Source organism: Antechinus flavipes, chromosome 4, assembly GCF_016432865.1.
Source record: "Antechinus flavipes isolate AdamAnt ecotype Samford, QLD, Australia chromosome 4, AdamAnt_v2, whole genome shotgun sequence".
In the NCBI taxonomy this organism is placed as follows: Eukaryota; Metazoa; Chordata; class Mammalia; order Dasyuromorphia; family Dasyuridae; genus Antechinus; species Antechinus flavipes.
Window position 1 is genome coordinate 481,871,445 of NC_067401.1, and position 15,249 is coordinate 481,886,693.

General features: G+C 42.8%; 1 protein-coding gene across 1 annotated transcript in view; it reads left to right on the forward strand.

Moving 5' to 3' along the window:
- Positions 1-10,971: 10,971 nt before the first annotated feature.
- DIPK1A (divergent protein kinase domain 1A) overlaps positions 10,972-15,249 on the forward strand; it is a 112,607-nt gene continuing 108,329 nt past the window's right edge. Inside the window, exon 1 of the mRNA XM_051999988.1 lies at positions 10,972-11,110. Coding sequence (XP_051855948.1) covers positions 11,057-11,110 — 54 coding nt within the window. The 5' untranslated portion in view covers positions 10,972-11,056. The remainder of the gene's footprint in view (positions 11,111-15,249) is intronic.

Here is a 15,249-nt window from a genome sequence, read left to right on the forward strand (position 1 = left end):
TCTTTTCTGAATCCCTTTTGGGTTAGTCCATCATGTCATTCTGGCTCCTGGTGTTTTTCTTTTCTCCCTCTTTCTTATACCTCATGATGTCTACTTTCTGGAGGTCCTCCAAACGGACCTTAGTCTCAGCAGGATAGACACTAAGAGGATAATCAGGAATAGAGTCTGGAGCAGTAGTTCTCAAAGTATGGTCTAGAGAATCCTGGGGATCTCTGAAACCCTTTTAGAGGGTCTACAAATTCAAAAATAGTTTTTATTTCCAATATGTAAATGTCTATAAGTATAACCCAGATAAACAAAAATGCTTTGGAGAGATCCTCAGTACTTTTTAATAGGATTACTGAATACTGAAAACAAAAGTTTGAGAACCACTGGTCTGGAGTCTTTATTGTCTCCTTCACAGTTTGTTTCCTTTACAATCTGTGTTTATCACAGTCTGACCCAGTCTTGATCTTAGTGGAGGAGTGCAGAAGGCAAGGAGGATGTTCAAAGATGGAATGTACAGTTACATCATTACAGCATACTGAAATGTGTGAACTAGAAACATTACATCACCATACTAAGTACTAAGTATATATGTACTAAAGAACCATCATCTCTTCAATTCCACTGAGTTAACACCTTGTTATAAGTATCCCTGTTTCAAGTATACTTCTCCAGAGTTCTGGCCCTCTACATTTCTTCTTCTTATAAAGAAAGGGAAAAGGGTCCAGGACCCTGTGGACATAACCGAGATGAAGATACAAAAAAGGAGACTAAAAAGGAAAAATCAGATAGATAAATATCTATCTGGGAAAATAGGGTCCTGAAAACGAAGGAGGAAGTGAATATTAGGGAGAACAGGGTGATTGGCCGTGTTAAAGGTTATAGAGAGGTCAAGTAGAATGAAAATTGAGAAAGAGATCATAGGTAACTTTGGAGATAGTAGTTTCAGTGGGATGATAAGATTAGAAGCCAAAAGAGCAATTTGGAACTATGCCCAAAAGACAATTGTGCAAACCTGTTCATACCCTTTGATCTGCAGTGTCACTGTTGGGTGTATATCCAATAGTGTGTGTCCCAAAGAGATCATTAAAAAAAGGGGAAACTAAAAAAATAAAAAATTAACAAATAAAAATAAAAAAGGGGAAACTTTAGATACCTCATTATTGAGGAGGTAGCTCCAAACATCCAGTTATCCCTGACCAGCAGACTGTTATCTGGCAGCCAGCAATCTTTTGAATTCAGCATCCTGACCATACAAGGTAAACTAAGTCAAGATAGCCTAGGCTCTGTACTGCCATTCCCAAGTCAGATAGTCTGGAGATCATTACTAAGGGCTGCACCACATCAGGCAGAACTAGGAGAACACTGGACACCGTAACAGCAACATTGATGATCAAGTATGATTGACTGAGCTCTTTTCAGCAATACAATGATCCAACACAATTCCAAAAGACTCATGATAGAAAATACTATCCACATCCAGAGAAAGAACCATGGAGTCTGAATGCAGATTGAAACGTATTATTTTCAGGAATTTTTTGGGTTTTGTTTTTGTGGCTTTTCTTTTTTGTTCTATTTCTTCTTTCCCAACATGACAAATGTGGAAATAGGTTTCCATGACTATATATGTATAACTTATATCAGATTGCTTGCCATCTTGAAGAGGGGGATGGGAAGGAGGGAGAAAAATTAAAATTCAAATCTTATAAAAATAGATGTTGAAAACTATCTTTGTGTGTCGTGTGTTATTGAAAAAATAAAAGAAAACATTGATGAGGTTCTAGAGCTTTAGGTGGCATTGGCAGAGAAAGCCTGAAGTACTGATAAGATTACTGCCTGAGAGGGCAGCTAGTTGGTGTAGTAGAGAAGAGCACTAGCCCTGAAGTCAGAAGGACCTGAGTTCAAATCTGGTCTCAGATACTTAACACTTTCCTGCTGTGTGACCCTGAGCAAATCACTTAACCCTAAATGCCTCAGCAAGAAAAAAAAAAAAAAGAAAAAGAAAAAGAAAAGAGAGAGAGAGAGAGAGAGAGAGAGAGAGAGAGAGAGAGAGAGAGAGAGAGAGAGAGAGAGATTACTCCTTGAGGCAAACAAGGAAAGGCACTTATGGGCCCTCACCTTACTATATCCAATTACATTTAACCCCCCCCCCAAAAAAAAAAAAATTTCCCCTATAAATCTGTCCATGGCCTATGCTATCTTTTCTGAATCCCTTTTGGGTTAGTCCATCATAGCATTTTACCTCACCTTTTCCCTCTCTCTCCCATACCTCATGATGTCTTTTTCCTTCTCATAGCCAATTAATTCTTTAGGATACTAAATTCCTCCATGGATTTAGCCTGAAGGTCAATAGCATATTCCCACCTCCCGGTTAGTTATAAGTTCCACTGGAAAATTTGTCTTTTCCATTAATTGTTAAAACTCCTTTCCTTGCTAAAAGAATATATGGTCTCCCTAATCTACTTCATATTTACCACTCCTGATGCCTGCTTTACCTTTTAATTTTGTCTGAAACCTTTTCTCATAAATAAATATACCTTTTGGCAAAGAGAAAGGCCATTGTGAATTTGTCACATGATCAAACCCCAATATTTGTTGCCTACACCAATCTCATCATTTGATGCAAATTGTTCACCTCAATTTCATCAAAACTATTTACAAAAAAAAGAAGTCAGATTTTTAAGAGTTAAAAAGGGAGAGAAGAAGTGGAGACCCCTATAATAAACTACCTTCTCAAAAAGTTTAGCCACAAAGTCCAGCAAAGATGTGGGATTATTGTAGGCAATAAGGAAGCCAGCAAATAAACCGTGAAAGATTAAAGATTAGTTAAGAAAATGGGAATTTAGAGGGGCAATCTGCTGGAAGAAGAGTCTAATTGACTATCAGCAGTGAAGGCACAGTTGAACTTATGTAACATAAACTTGAAACAGAATAAGAACGACTTTGTTATTTTCTCTACTTCTGTGCAGCAGCACATGTGTAGGAATGAAGGTGGTAAGTGGTGGGAGTGATTTGAGTCTGAGGAATGGCAGCACACAATAGATGATACTATAAGGGGGTCGGGAACTCCAAAGAGAAGGACAATGTAGTGTTGGGACGATTCAGCAAAGGATCAAGAAAAGGAAAAACAGAGTGGTCCATGAAGGCAAGATGGCCTGGGAGAGAAGTGAGGGGTCAAAGAGCTGGAGATCATAGAGTGGCTGAAGATCAGGGTTTGGTACTAGAAGGGAGAGAGAGAAAGAGAGGTTCAAAGCCAACAGACCGAAATCAGAATTTCAACCAAGAAGCAGTTAGGTGGCGCTATAGAGGATAGAGTACTGGCCCTAGTCAAGAAGACCCGAGTTCAAATTTGATCTCAGACACTTGATATTAGCTGTGTGATCTTAGGCAAATCATTTAACTCCAATTGCCTCCCCATATCCAAAAAAAATCGACCATGCTGGCAAGAAATCTAGAAAACACGCCCCCAAAAATGGGTCAGGTGAAAGAGATGGATAATTGGGGGAGGAGGAATGGCTGAGAAGATGGCTACACTATTTTCAATTACTTAAAAAGCTGTCATTTGGATGTTGTTGTTTGTCCTTTATTCTCAAAGAAGACCACGACATCAGGGAGGTGATGCCCTGACATGCAAGTGAATCATATTTAAGTGAGGGAAGGTATGCAAGGTGACCTGCCTCACTTTCTCCTCCAGAGCCATTTGGTTGCGATGGTAAGATATAGACCAACTAGAGATGGCCCTCTGAAGAGTTATTCTTGCTTTGCTTATCTCTACCTCTGTGACCTTGAGAAAAAGACCCCTTTCTAGGACTCTTGGTGGGTGTCTCTAAAATTATACTCCTCTGAAAGTTGAGAAGTAATACATTTTCCAAAGATTTTCATTCAGGATGGTTAAAACTAAATAAGCCATTTGTTGGTGGTTCAATAGAGGGAAGACTTTCTCTTTTAGGTATCAAGTGAGTTTTAGGGGGAAAAAAAAAAGGATGGCCTCTGAAACTACTTCCAACTTTGAAAATTTGTGAGTATGATTAGGAAGGTTGGAATACAGTTTTGATATTTAAAGGAATAAGCTTCACAGCTCAGTAATTCTTGATGAAGAAGGCATTATTATAGCAAGCTTTTTGGAAAATCTTGATAAAGATGTCAAATCTCACTAACACTTTCAAAAATGACAGCCTTAATCATCTACAATCTTCTAGTATTATGCTTTGGGTATCTATCTTCTGAAATCAGTCAGGAAACCCAGAAAATAAGAAATGTACGCCTAACTACTACTCTAAAGACATTCCCCTGAGTCTGCATTCCCCAGGTACCCTTGTTGCACTGACTGAGTTGGTCTCAACATTTATTCAGATTGGATCTTGCTGGAGATTATCAGTGAAGAAACATCTGGATCCTCTAAGATCCTTGCTGGCACTTGAGAGAATTAGTTGTTTCCTGGATTCAGATAATCATTCGGACTTTCAGGAGAATCGGGAAATGCTCAGAGCTCTGTCCCCTGGAGGAAAGAAGTGATCATCCATCGATCAGTACCTTTCATGAGGCTGCCAAGAATTATCTTCCGGCACCGTGTTTTATATCACTTGGCTACTCTGTAGAAAGACTTATGTATGCAGGGAAATAGGAGGGGAAGGAGCCAAAACTGTACTGACAGGAGCTGTCCTTATACTAGGATATCAGCAGACGTTCTGGGCAACCCCCTGAGACTATTGCTGAATCCTAGAAATATTTTCAACATGCCCCAGAGCAAGTGCATGACCCATTTGATTATGTTCATAACCTTCTCCAACAAGTAAACTGCCAGAGGGAGAGGATTCACACAGCTTTCACTCTGATACATAGATTGCAAGTCACTTTGAATTCTTTCTAGAAAGCAAGCCTTTGGCTTCAGATTCTCATTAGGGACATTTTCAGATTAATAATATTATGCTTCTGGTAAGACTAGCTCTGGTACCAAACTGTTAGAAATGATTCTCTTTCTTGGGGATTGTGCCAACGTGAAGATCATCCTTTCTTTAGGGAATGTACAAATAAGGAGGAAAGGCATGAAAATTATGTCATTCAAGATTCTGTTTTTCAGATTGAATTTGCTTTGAGTTAAAGACACTTTTGTACCTTTCTCCCTAACACTCCCCACCTCACTCTTTATCCTTCCTGCAGTATCTCATCAGGAATAACAGTGATGAGCTGGAGAGCCTAAAGAAGGAATTCCAGAATGATGAAGAGCCTAAACATTATGGCATGTGGGGGATAAAAGGAACTGAGGGGGTGACAAGAGAAAATCTGGGGGTGGAGGGAGAGAAGAAAAAGCTGTCTCAAGTCAACAAGCATTTACTATATTGTCAGTAAGCATTTATTAAGCTCCTACTAGGTGCCAGCATTGTGTTGAATCTAAGGATTCAAAGAAAAGCAAAAAACAGTTCCTGTCCTCAAGAAGCTCGTAATCTGATGGCAGGGACAATGTACAGACAGCTATATGCCTATAAGATGTATACAGGATAATTGGAAATAATGAGGGAGGAAAGACACCACCATTAAAGAAGATAGGGAAAGGCTTCCTTTCATGTATTTAAAGGGTTGTCAAGTGAAAAGAGGATTAAATTTGTTTTGCTCATCCCTAATGGCAGAAATAAAAGTAAAGTTTAGAAGCCAGATTTCAATTTGATAAAAACAAAAATTTCCTAACCATTAAGAGCTATTCCAAGATGAAATGAGCTGCCTTTAGCAGTGTCAGGTTCCCCACCACCCCCTCTGCTGGTTTTTGGGCAAAGGGGAGGAGCTCTCAACTAGAGATATTTTTGATAGGATGTTGTTAAAGGTTAGTTAACAACATCAATGTTGTTAATATTGGGCTACATCAATGTTGGGTTCTTAGCCAGTGACATAGAACACTTTGGCAGTCCAGTGACACCTCTGGACCCCTTTTTCAGAATCATATTTTTCTTCTAAAAATTCATAATGGAAAGAAATACAAATTTTCAGTTACACTGTAGTGAAAACAAATATTCCCCTATTCAGTTTTACCAACAACCTAACTTTCCCCCAATTCCTGAAATCTAATCATTTCACTTTACCACTTTACACGTGTTTCTTTGCATCTAAGTAATATCAACAATAATAGGTCATATTTATATATGCTTTGTGGTTTATGACAGTTTCCTCAAAACATCACTGTGAAATAGGCAGAAAATACTTTATTATCCTTGTCTTCTAAAGGAAATAATCACAAGTTCTACAGTATAGATGAAAGGAAAGGATCTTTTCTTCACCTTTTTCCAGGAGCATATTCAAATGAGAATCCCAAGGCACTCGTATTAATTAGGCCAATATATAGTTCTCCAACAACTCTATTCCTACCACCAATCTTTCTCGTGTTCCATTCAGAAGTTGCCTTTTTCAGTAAACCTCAGAGAAACTACTGGTTCTCCATTTTCTTCTTTGCCAAAACACTGTTTCCCTTCAGTAGTCATTTCTTCATCCATATGGTCTTCAAATGTATTAGCCTAATCAGAGAGAGGGAAGCGTCGATCAGATACACTACAGAACTCAGGAGGCGTTTGGTACCCTGTGAGGAGCATCCCATGGTGATTCTTGATTATGAAAGCATGAAAAAGAAAGGGTTCTTATTTGGAGTACTTAGGTGCATTGGTCTAATTAGAAAAATTTTATCCCCAAGCTCTTGGGCTGTAAATGGCTTTTTCTTTCCAAGAGCTGCTCTAGTTACCTGTTGGCTCATTCTCCTGCTGCAATAGACTATCACTTTCAAAATATTTGAATGACTTTTTGAGATATTTGGGCCAGCTGAACTCTTAACTAAAATATTTTAGCAATTCAGGAGCAGGCATAGAGGTTGACAAGGAACTAAGGAATTTCAGACGGGGTCAGCTTGAACGCACAAATCTCATAGAAGGGATACAGTATTTTTGCTCTTTGGCAATAATGTGAGTATTTATCCTAATTTGGGTCCTAACTCCTATAATAACATGACTCAGTATAGGGCTGGAACTCATTATAACACAGGCCCAAGACTAGTTCTAACCAAAAGACATAGGTGGGACTTGAGGAGTGTTTTGGGGTCCTGCTTGCCTGAATATAGACCCTGCTTGACATTTTCTCCAATCTTCAGTAAGTCACCATTAAAATATACTTTGCCTAATGTATATTAACATCTATGAACACATGATCATGGATTAGCAAATCAGATTTAGTGCCTGTAATCTTGAAGTACAGAATTCTAAAGCTCCAACGGTGTGAGACACCATCTGGAAGGAGCCAGGAATAGACTAATAAGGCAGCTACTGTCCAGAAGAGCTTCTTTAATGTAAGGGGTGAGGGCAGTGTACCAGGAAAAGAAGTAGGGAGTACCCAAGACTATTGTACATAATCAGCACGGGTCTGTTTGGGGCCCATCAAAGATCAATAGTTCCGAGGACAGAGAAAACGTTATCTATGATACTCATCAAAGAAACCTCAAGGATAGTTGTGCAACAAGATTTCATTGTAATCTTTCAAAGTTTATGTAGCATCTCATAATAAATCTGAACTGGAACAAGACTTGATCCCTCCTCCATGTTACCTTTCTTTTTTTTGTTGTTTTTGCTGAGGCAATTGGGATTAAGTGACTTGCCCAAGGTCACACAGCCAGGAAGTGTTAAGTGTCTGAGTTCAAATTTGAACTCGGGTCCTCCTGACTTCAGGGCTGGGGCTCTATCCACTGCGCCACCTAGCTGCCCCATCATGTTACCTTTCAAATAAAAAAATAAAATAAAATAAAATAAAATAAAAAAACGCTCCTTCTTTGTACATTTCTCTAAACCAGACTAACACTAGGAGGCTGGATCTACAGATGAGTAGCTGCTACTACTTTAGCAGGAAACTCTGTGGGTAACTACTCAACACTATAGCTCATAAGCCCCCACTATTAAGTTTCTCCTTAACAATCTGCCAGTAGATAGTTCTTGGCAAAAGCTTTTACTCAAATGGCAAAGCAAGAATAGTAGTTACAAAGTATTTCCTCCCAAAAGCCCACAAGTATGCTTAAAGCACGATGGTAATGAGGCACACAAGTAGGGAACACCTGTGGCCAAGGCAACTTACAACTAAGTGCTGGACTTCCTTTCTCCAAAAGACAGGTCCTGGGGCAGCTCGGTGGCGCTGTGGATAGAGCCCCAGCCCTGAAGTCAGGAGGACTTAAGTTCAAATCTGCCCTCAGACACTTAATACTACCTGGCTGTATGACCCCAATTGCCTCAGCAAAAAGAAAGAAAAGAAAAGAAAAAAAGAGGTCCTCATGAATTACAATGCACAGAGGATGGACAAGTCATTCCAATGCTCAATTGAGCTGGCTCTTCACCTAGTATGATGTCAGATCCAGAAAGACCAATCAGCTGCTGGGCTGGGTCAGGCAGGTTGGATCCCCCATTTCCTGTTGGGGGAGGCAGGGTCTTATGAAGATGAATAGCTATGTTTAAAGATGTGAATGCAAGTTCCTTGTCTCCCTGGCTTCTTCCTGTATAACTGAGTCCTCCAAGCCTCTTTATAATGTGTGAGATGTTTCTTTTACATCTGAAGACTTTTTCCTTTCCACATCAATGTCTGGCTTAGCCCTTTTAACCATGAATATGAACACATATTTAGTCTTTGTTGCTTCTCAGGTAAAACTGCTGGAACATTCTTTCTGCCTTCTCTTTCTCTCCCATCCCTCAGCTTCTACCCCGACCCTGTTTTTGGCTCTGTCAAACCAGTCTGATCCATTATTATCTTATTTTGGAATAATTTTGGTCACTTGATCCAAACTGAAAAGTGAATGAAAAATAAATTCAACTGCCAGGAATGAAGAATTAGGATTTAGAGCTGAAAGAATCTTTGGAAATCATCTTGTGCAGCTGGGTGGCCTAGAGTCAGACTTATTTTTCTGAGTTCAATTCTGGCCTTCTAACTCTGTGACCCTGGGCAAGTCACTTAACTCTGATTACCTCAATTTCCTTATCTGTAAAATGAGATGGAGAAGAAATGGAAAACCATTCCAGGATCTGTGCCAAGAAAACCCCAAATGAGGTCACAAAGAGTCACAATTGACCAAAAAACAAACAAACAAACAAAAAAAAAACCTCAACATTTTAACAGAGGCCCAGCAAGGGAATCTGATAAAGTGAAAGAAGAGGAGCTTTGGATTCAGAGGACTTGAGTTCAAATTCTACTCCTACTTATGACATATTACCCATGAGACTTTAAGCAAATCATTGAGTCTTTTTGGACCTCAGTTTTTTTATCTGCAAAGTGGAGGCGTGAGCTCTAGATTCCTTCCAGCTCTAGAGCTATGTATGATCCCATAATGTGTCTAATATCTCACAAACTGATGGGGGGAACAAAAGAAGGGGAGAATTTCCCACACCAAATCTAACTCCAAAACTATTCCATTTATTCTTTCTTTTGTTGTTGATGTTGTTGCTGCTTTGAGGTAATTGGGGTTAAATGACTTGACCAGAGTCACACAGGAAAGTTTGGTACTCTATCTACTTTGCTATCTAGCTGCCCCTAGTTCCCTTTATTTAGCCTCGAATGTTCTCCTGAAACTTGCTGGGCACGGGAGTGTCTAATAACCTTGCAAGCATGGGATTCCTCGTTTGAAATCCTAACCGAGATTAATATTTTAATTTGGAGGGATGAGGGTTTGGCTAATGCCTGAAATCACTTCTTAGGTCACAATGACCAGGGCCAACCGCCCTGTGAAAATGGGATGTAAATAAGAAAGCAAATCTAGCCCAAGTCATCGGCCACCAACAGCTGTCACTCCCCATTGTTCGGGTTTTCCCTTATTTGGACCTCTCGGCCAAATTCGAGGCTAGTGCCCCGCCCTGCCTTACGGTGCCACGTCTTAGGTCTGTCTTCACTTCTGCTATGGGGCTGAGTCATATTTCATGCCCCCTTTGGGGGGTTTAATTCTTGCGATTGGGTACTGTGGTCAGGATTTCTTTGAAGTTCCTGTTAATGGTCTTCTCCCTGAAATGAATAAAAATAAATGAATAAAAAACGTCTTTTAAAAAAAAGTTTGAGACAGACCGCTACTGCCTCTCGATAACTGAAGGTTTGCTGAACGTGCCCCGCTAGCCCCGCACTTCAGTGCCCGGGCTCCCAAAGGAAGGGGCCGGTGCCCAGCCCAGGAGCAGCTTTGGCTGCGGGTTCCGAGGCTCGTCTCCGGGATGATGCCCCCGCCTCCAGCATCGCGGACCCGGGGAAGGGGGAGAGCGGCTCCCGGGTCTGCTCTTCTGGGCTGGGCAGCGGACTTGGGGCTCCGCGTCCCGCAGGAAGGCTCTGCCCCCCGCAGGAAGGCTCTGCCCCCCGCAGGAAGGCTCTGCCCCCCGCAGGAAGGCTCTGCCCCCCGCAGGAAGGCTCTGCCCAGCATCCTAATTCATTCAGCTCAGACACGCACGGCATGAACTTGAACGAAATGAAGACGGGCTGGGGGTGGGGCGGACGCAGGCAGCGCGCCCGGGCAGCTGGCCAAGCCGGGGGTGGGGCTGTGGGCGAAGGAGGAGGAGGATGGGGTGAGGGGGCAGAGGGAAGGGCGCACGTGCCAGGCGGGCTCCTGCAGCCGCACCACACTGTCTCCTCCTCCTCTTCTTCCCTTCCTCCTCCTCCTCTGTCGTCTTTCCTCCTTCGCTTTCTCCCCCTCTTCTTTCCTCTTCTTCCTCCTCCTCCTCTCCTGCTTCCCCTCTTCCCCTTTAAGAGCCCAGGCGCAGTCGGATTTATGTCGGCAGAGGTGCGCCTTTAAGAAGGTCTGACAGCTGCGGCCGCCGCTGCCCGGAGGCCGGCGGGAGGGGGTGGGGGCGGCCTGCAGGGAGGCGCGCGGCCGCGGCGAGGGCGCGCGGGGCCGGCCTGCCCGGGAGGCGTGCGGGGGCGCGCGGGGGCGGGCCGGGCGGCGGCGGAGGGGGCGGGGAGCCCGGGCCGCCAGCGCTGGCTCCGGGTCCGCCTCTGACTGCGGCGGCGGCGGCGGCGGCGGCGGCGGCAGCGGCTCGCGGGGCTCGGCTCAGCTGGCTCGGCTCGCACGGCGGGGCGATGTGTGAGTGCCATGGCGAGGAGTCTCTGTGCGGGGGCCTGGCTCAGGAAACCCTACTACCTCCAGGTAGGCCGGCCTCCGCCGCGGCCGACCCCCATCCTCCGGCCGCTGCCCCCTCCCCGACCCCGCCCGCCCGTCTGTCTGTCATACCCTGCGCGGGGGGCTGGAGCAACACGTCCCGATTCCCCCTCCTCTTTCGTGTGCCCCTGCTGCCCCGTGCCCCATCCCATCCCGTGTGCCCCTTCTGACCAGTGTGCTCCATTTTGCCCCGTGTGCCCCATGCTGCCCCGTGTGCTCCATTTTGCCCCGTGTGCCCCGTCCTGCCCCGTGTCTCCTCCTGTCCCGTGTGCCCCATGCTGCCCCGTGCTTCCCTCCTGTCCCGTGCCCCATCTTGCCCGGTGTGCCCCATTCTGCCCCGTGTGCTCCATCTTGCCCCGTGTGCCCCATTCTGCCCCATGCGTGCCTCCTGCTCCGTGCCCCATCTAGCACCGTGTGCCCCATCTTGCCGCGTCTCCTGCCCCGAGTCTGCTCCTCCTTCCCTGTGTCTCCCTGTCCTGTCCCATGATTATCCCCACTTCCCGCTCGCTCTTATCCCCCAGTCTCTCCTCCGGTCGTTCGGTCTCCTCCTTTCCCCCAGAACGTTCAACCCCAGCCCGCCCCTCGCCCCTAGGTGGGAATGGACAGCTCCAGGAGGTGCTCAGGGCGCTGAGGTATTACGGTGTTCTCTCTCTCGTGGGTGGTGACTATACCTGGAGTTCTACTCCTCCCATCCCCGTCCCTCCCCATCCCACCCCATCTCCTTAGGGCTCCTCTCTCCAGACACGCGTAGTAGTTCGGTCTTGCTCGGTTCGATCGCCGCCCTCACCTCCCACTCTGTGTATCACCTTTACTCATTTCTCTCCCTCTCTAACTTCCATTGGCTGCTGATCTCCCGGCTCAAGCCTGCAAGGATTTCCCATTATTGGCTGGTTTATTTCATTGTGAGATTAATAGCAATCAATCAGTTTTTATTAAGTGTCTACCTAGACCCAAGGGACAGTCCCTGCCTTCTGAGAGCTGCCATTCTATAGAAAGAACAGGTAATGTGGAATTCTCCCACATTTAAAAAAGGAAACTGTCTAAAGTACATCTTGGCCGATAGTTTTAGTTCCTTTTTAGGGTCATAAAATTGAAGAGTTGAGAGGGAACTCAAAAGAGCTTGTAGACCTAACTCCACCCAGTAATGTTTTGAGTTATATACATTTTCGGAGGAAATAATTGCAGGGAACTGCTTGCTGATTGTGTGTGGGTTTTTAAAATGGGTACTTAGTGACTCTCAGAAGGAAAACCTGATGTGCTAATGCAAAAAAAAAAAAAAAAAAAAAAAAAAAAAAGATGCCCACACTCCTAGCACTACGAGTCAAATTGATGATAAGACCTGGAGTGAATGTACAGCCTCCTGTCAGAGATTGTTACTGTGTGCTTTTTTTTGTTCTATTTCATGATGATTCCTTGTATGTGCTGCTGGTTTCAAGGAATAACTACCAGGATGTGGGCCAAAGCCCATCATCACTGGTGGAAAAGCAAATGTGATTCACTACTTTTTACTTGGCCAGATGGGTCATCTAAGTGTACAAGGACAGCACTTTTAACATAAGGAATTAAAGATATTAAAAGTTCAAAACTCTTAACTGGTGTGGGTGTCTGGAAAGTCTGAGTACCTTTAAATTATATATAAATACAATTAGTCTTTAGATGGAGCCTATTTGGTAGGTGGATATATAGAGTTGTTTTATTTTTTTTTAAATCCAGTAGACATTAAAGAAAAACAAGAGGTTTGGATCTCTAGTGAATTTAATTGTATTATTTTGTATTGTAGTTACTTGCATTTGTGCTGTTTTTCTTTGCTTTTTCTGTGCCCCCATAACTGGCAAGTCAAATCAACAAGCATTTATTAAGTTTTTACTGTGGGCCAGGCATAGTTGAGGTTAGACTTAAATGCTTATTTTAGAAGAGTATCTGTAGAGGATGAAATGATAGATGTAGATTTCTGGTCTCATCCCCGTGAATGATTCCCTGATGCTGACCTCAATTCATGTAGTCAATCAAGGCCCCTCTGCTAGTCCTGCTCAAGTCAAGGTCCAGCTCACTGGCTGACCATGAACATTCTCAGCTCAGACTATGGGGACTGATAGACATAGATAGGGCTGCAGGGCCAGCTTTGTACCTCCGGTAGTTTGGACAAGAGGCATTCTTTCTTCCAGTATGGATAGATTGTTGTCTAACCTCTTTTGAATAACGATGGATCTCTTTTAGGGAGTTCTGTGCTGTCTAGGGCTTATTGCAGTAAGTACCAGGATAAAGCGGCATCAGTGATATCCCATGAATTGGAAGAAAACGAGCTCTTGCAGTCCACAGAATCAATCAACGAACATTTATTAGGTACTTACTATATGCCAAATTTGCACTAGGAACTGTGGCTGTAAAGATAAAGTTGAAAAAATTGCTAGTCTTGGAGAACTTAATTTCTACAAATGCATCTCCCTCCTGAATTTGCATATCCATCTCCCATACCCGAAATGTTTTCCAGTGACCTCTGACTCTGGACTTTTCTGGTCTCCTTCAGTGCTGAAATCTTACCTAATGGACACCTTTTCTGGTCCTTCTAGTTTCTAAATGGCTTTTACCTAGTCCATATGTATCTTGTTTTTACCCAGTTCTTCACATGTTGTGAATGCGAAGTTCCTTGAGGGCAGGGGTTATATTTTGGGGTATCAACTCCCTGTTAACTGTTTGTTCTTTCACTTCTAATGCAAAGGTCCTTCTCCTTTGCAGAGGATACAGATTAAATAGCTCTCTTTCTCTCCAAGGTCCTATCTACACTAAACAAAAGTCTTATCCTTTCTTTAGTTCTCCTTTTTCTCCCAGTATAACTTTTTAAAATTTTATTTTGTCATTTTTTAGCTTCCTTTGACAACTTTAGCATTCCTGACACCTTTTTTTTTTTTTTTTTTTTTTTACAAAAACATACAAATACAAACTCATGTTCATTCTGTTAGCCAGCCTTGCTTCCATTTCTATACATTTATCATAAAATCTAAACTAAGTGGTTGAGTTTTCTGTGTATCCACCTTGAGCTCTTCAGATAAATCCTCTTTTCTTCCTCCTCATTGCAATTGTTTCCCTTTCTGTTCTCTGAATTTTATTCCTTCCTAGGCTGACTTCCTTCCCCCTGAAGCATTTTTTTCCATGGGGTTCTACCTATGAAACCTTTGAAATCTGCTTTCCCAGTATGCAGGGTGCATGTGAGACTATATTTGGATTTCTTTCTTTCTTTATTACAACCTCTAGGATAGATAGAACCAGGATAGAAAGGATATTTTCCCACTCTGGGGTCCCATCATTTCCACTGTGGCAACTGGTCCCTGTGGGAACCAAATCCAGAATAGAATTCCTTGTTGTTAGTTTTTCCACCTGAAAGAAAGGGTATAGAGAGAGAGAGAAAAAGAACAGGACAGATCCTTAGGAGTACACAGCTAGGGGCTGGCTATGAATTATCTCTTATAGAGGATTATGAGAAGAACAGTCAGATTGGAGAAGAGTTTAACTTGAAATGTCATACAGAAGAGCTTGTATTTTGTTGTAGGGGCAAATAAAAATCACATAAGCTTTTTTAATAGGGGGAGCGGCAAGGATTTCCTTTTTTAATAATAGTTTTTTTGTTTTCAAAAAATATGCAAAGATAGTTTTCAACATTCACCCCTGCAAAATCTTGTGTTCCAAATTTTTTCGCTCTCCCCTCCTCCTCTCCCTTAGACAGTAAGTAATCCAGTATATGTTGAACATATGCAATTCTTCTATACAATTTTCTGCAAATATTATGCTGCACAAAAAAAAAAATAAGATCAAAAAGGAAAAAAAAATGAGAAGAAAACAAAAAGCAAGTAAAAGATGAAAGTATTATGTTGTGATCCATATTCAGTCCTCACAGTCCTCTCTCTGGATGTAGATAGCTGTCTCCAACACAAATCTATTGGAGTTGACCTGAATCATCACCTCATTGTTGAAAAGAGCCAAGTCCATCACATTTATTATTATATGATTATATATTATTATATGATCATCTTGTTGCTGTGTACAATGTTCTCTTGGTTCTTCTACTCACTTCACTTAGTGTCAGTTCATGGAACTTTCTCCAGGCCTTTCTGAAATCATTCTGCTGATCG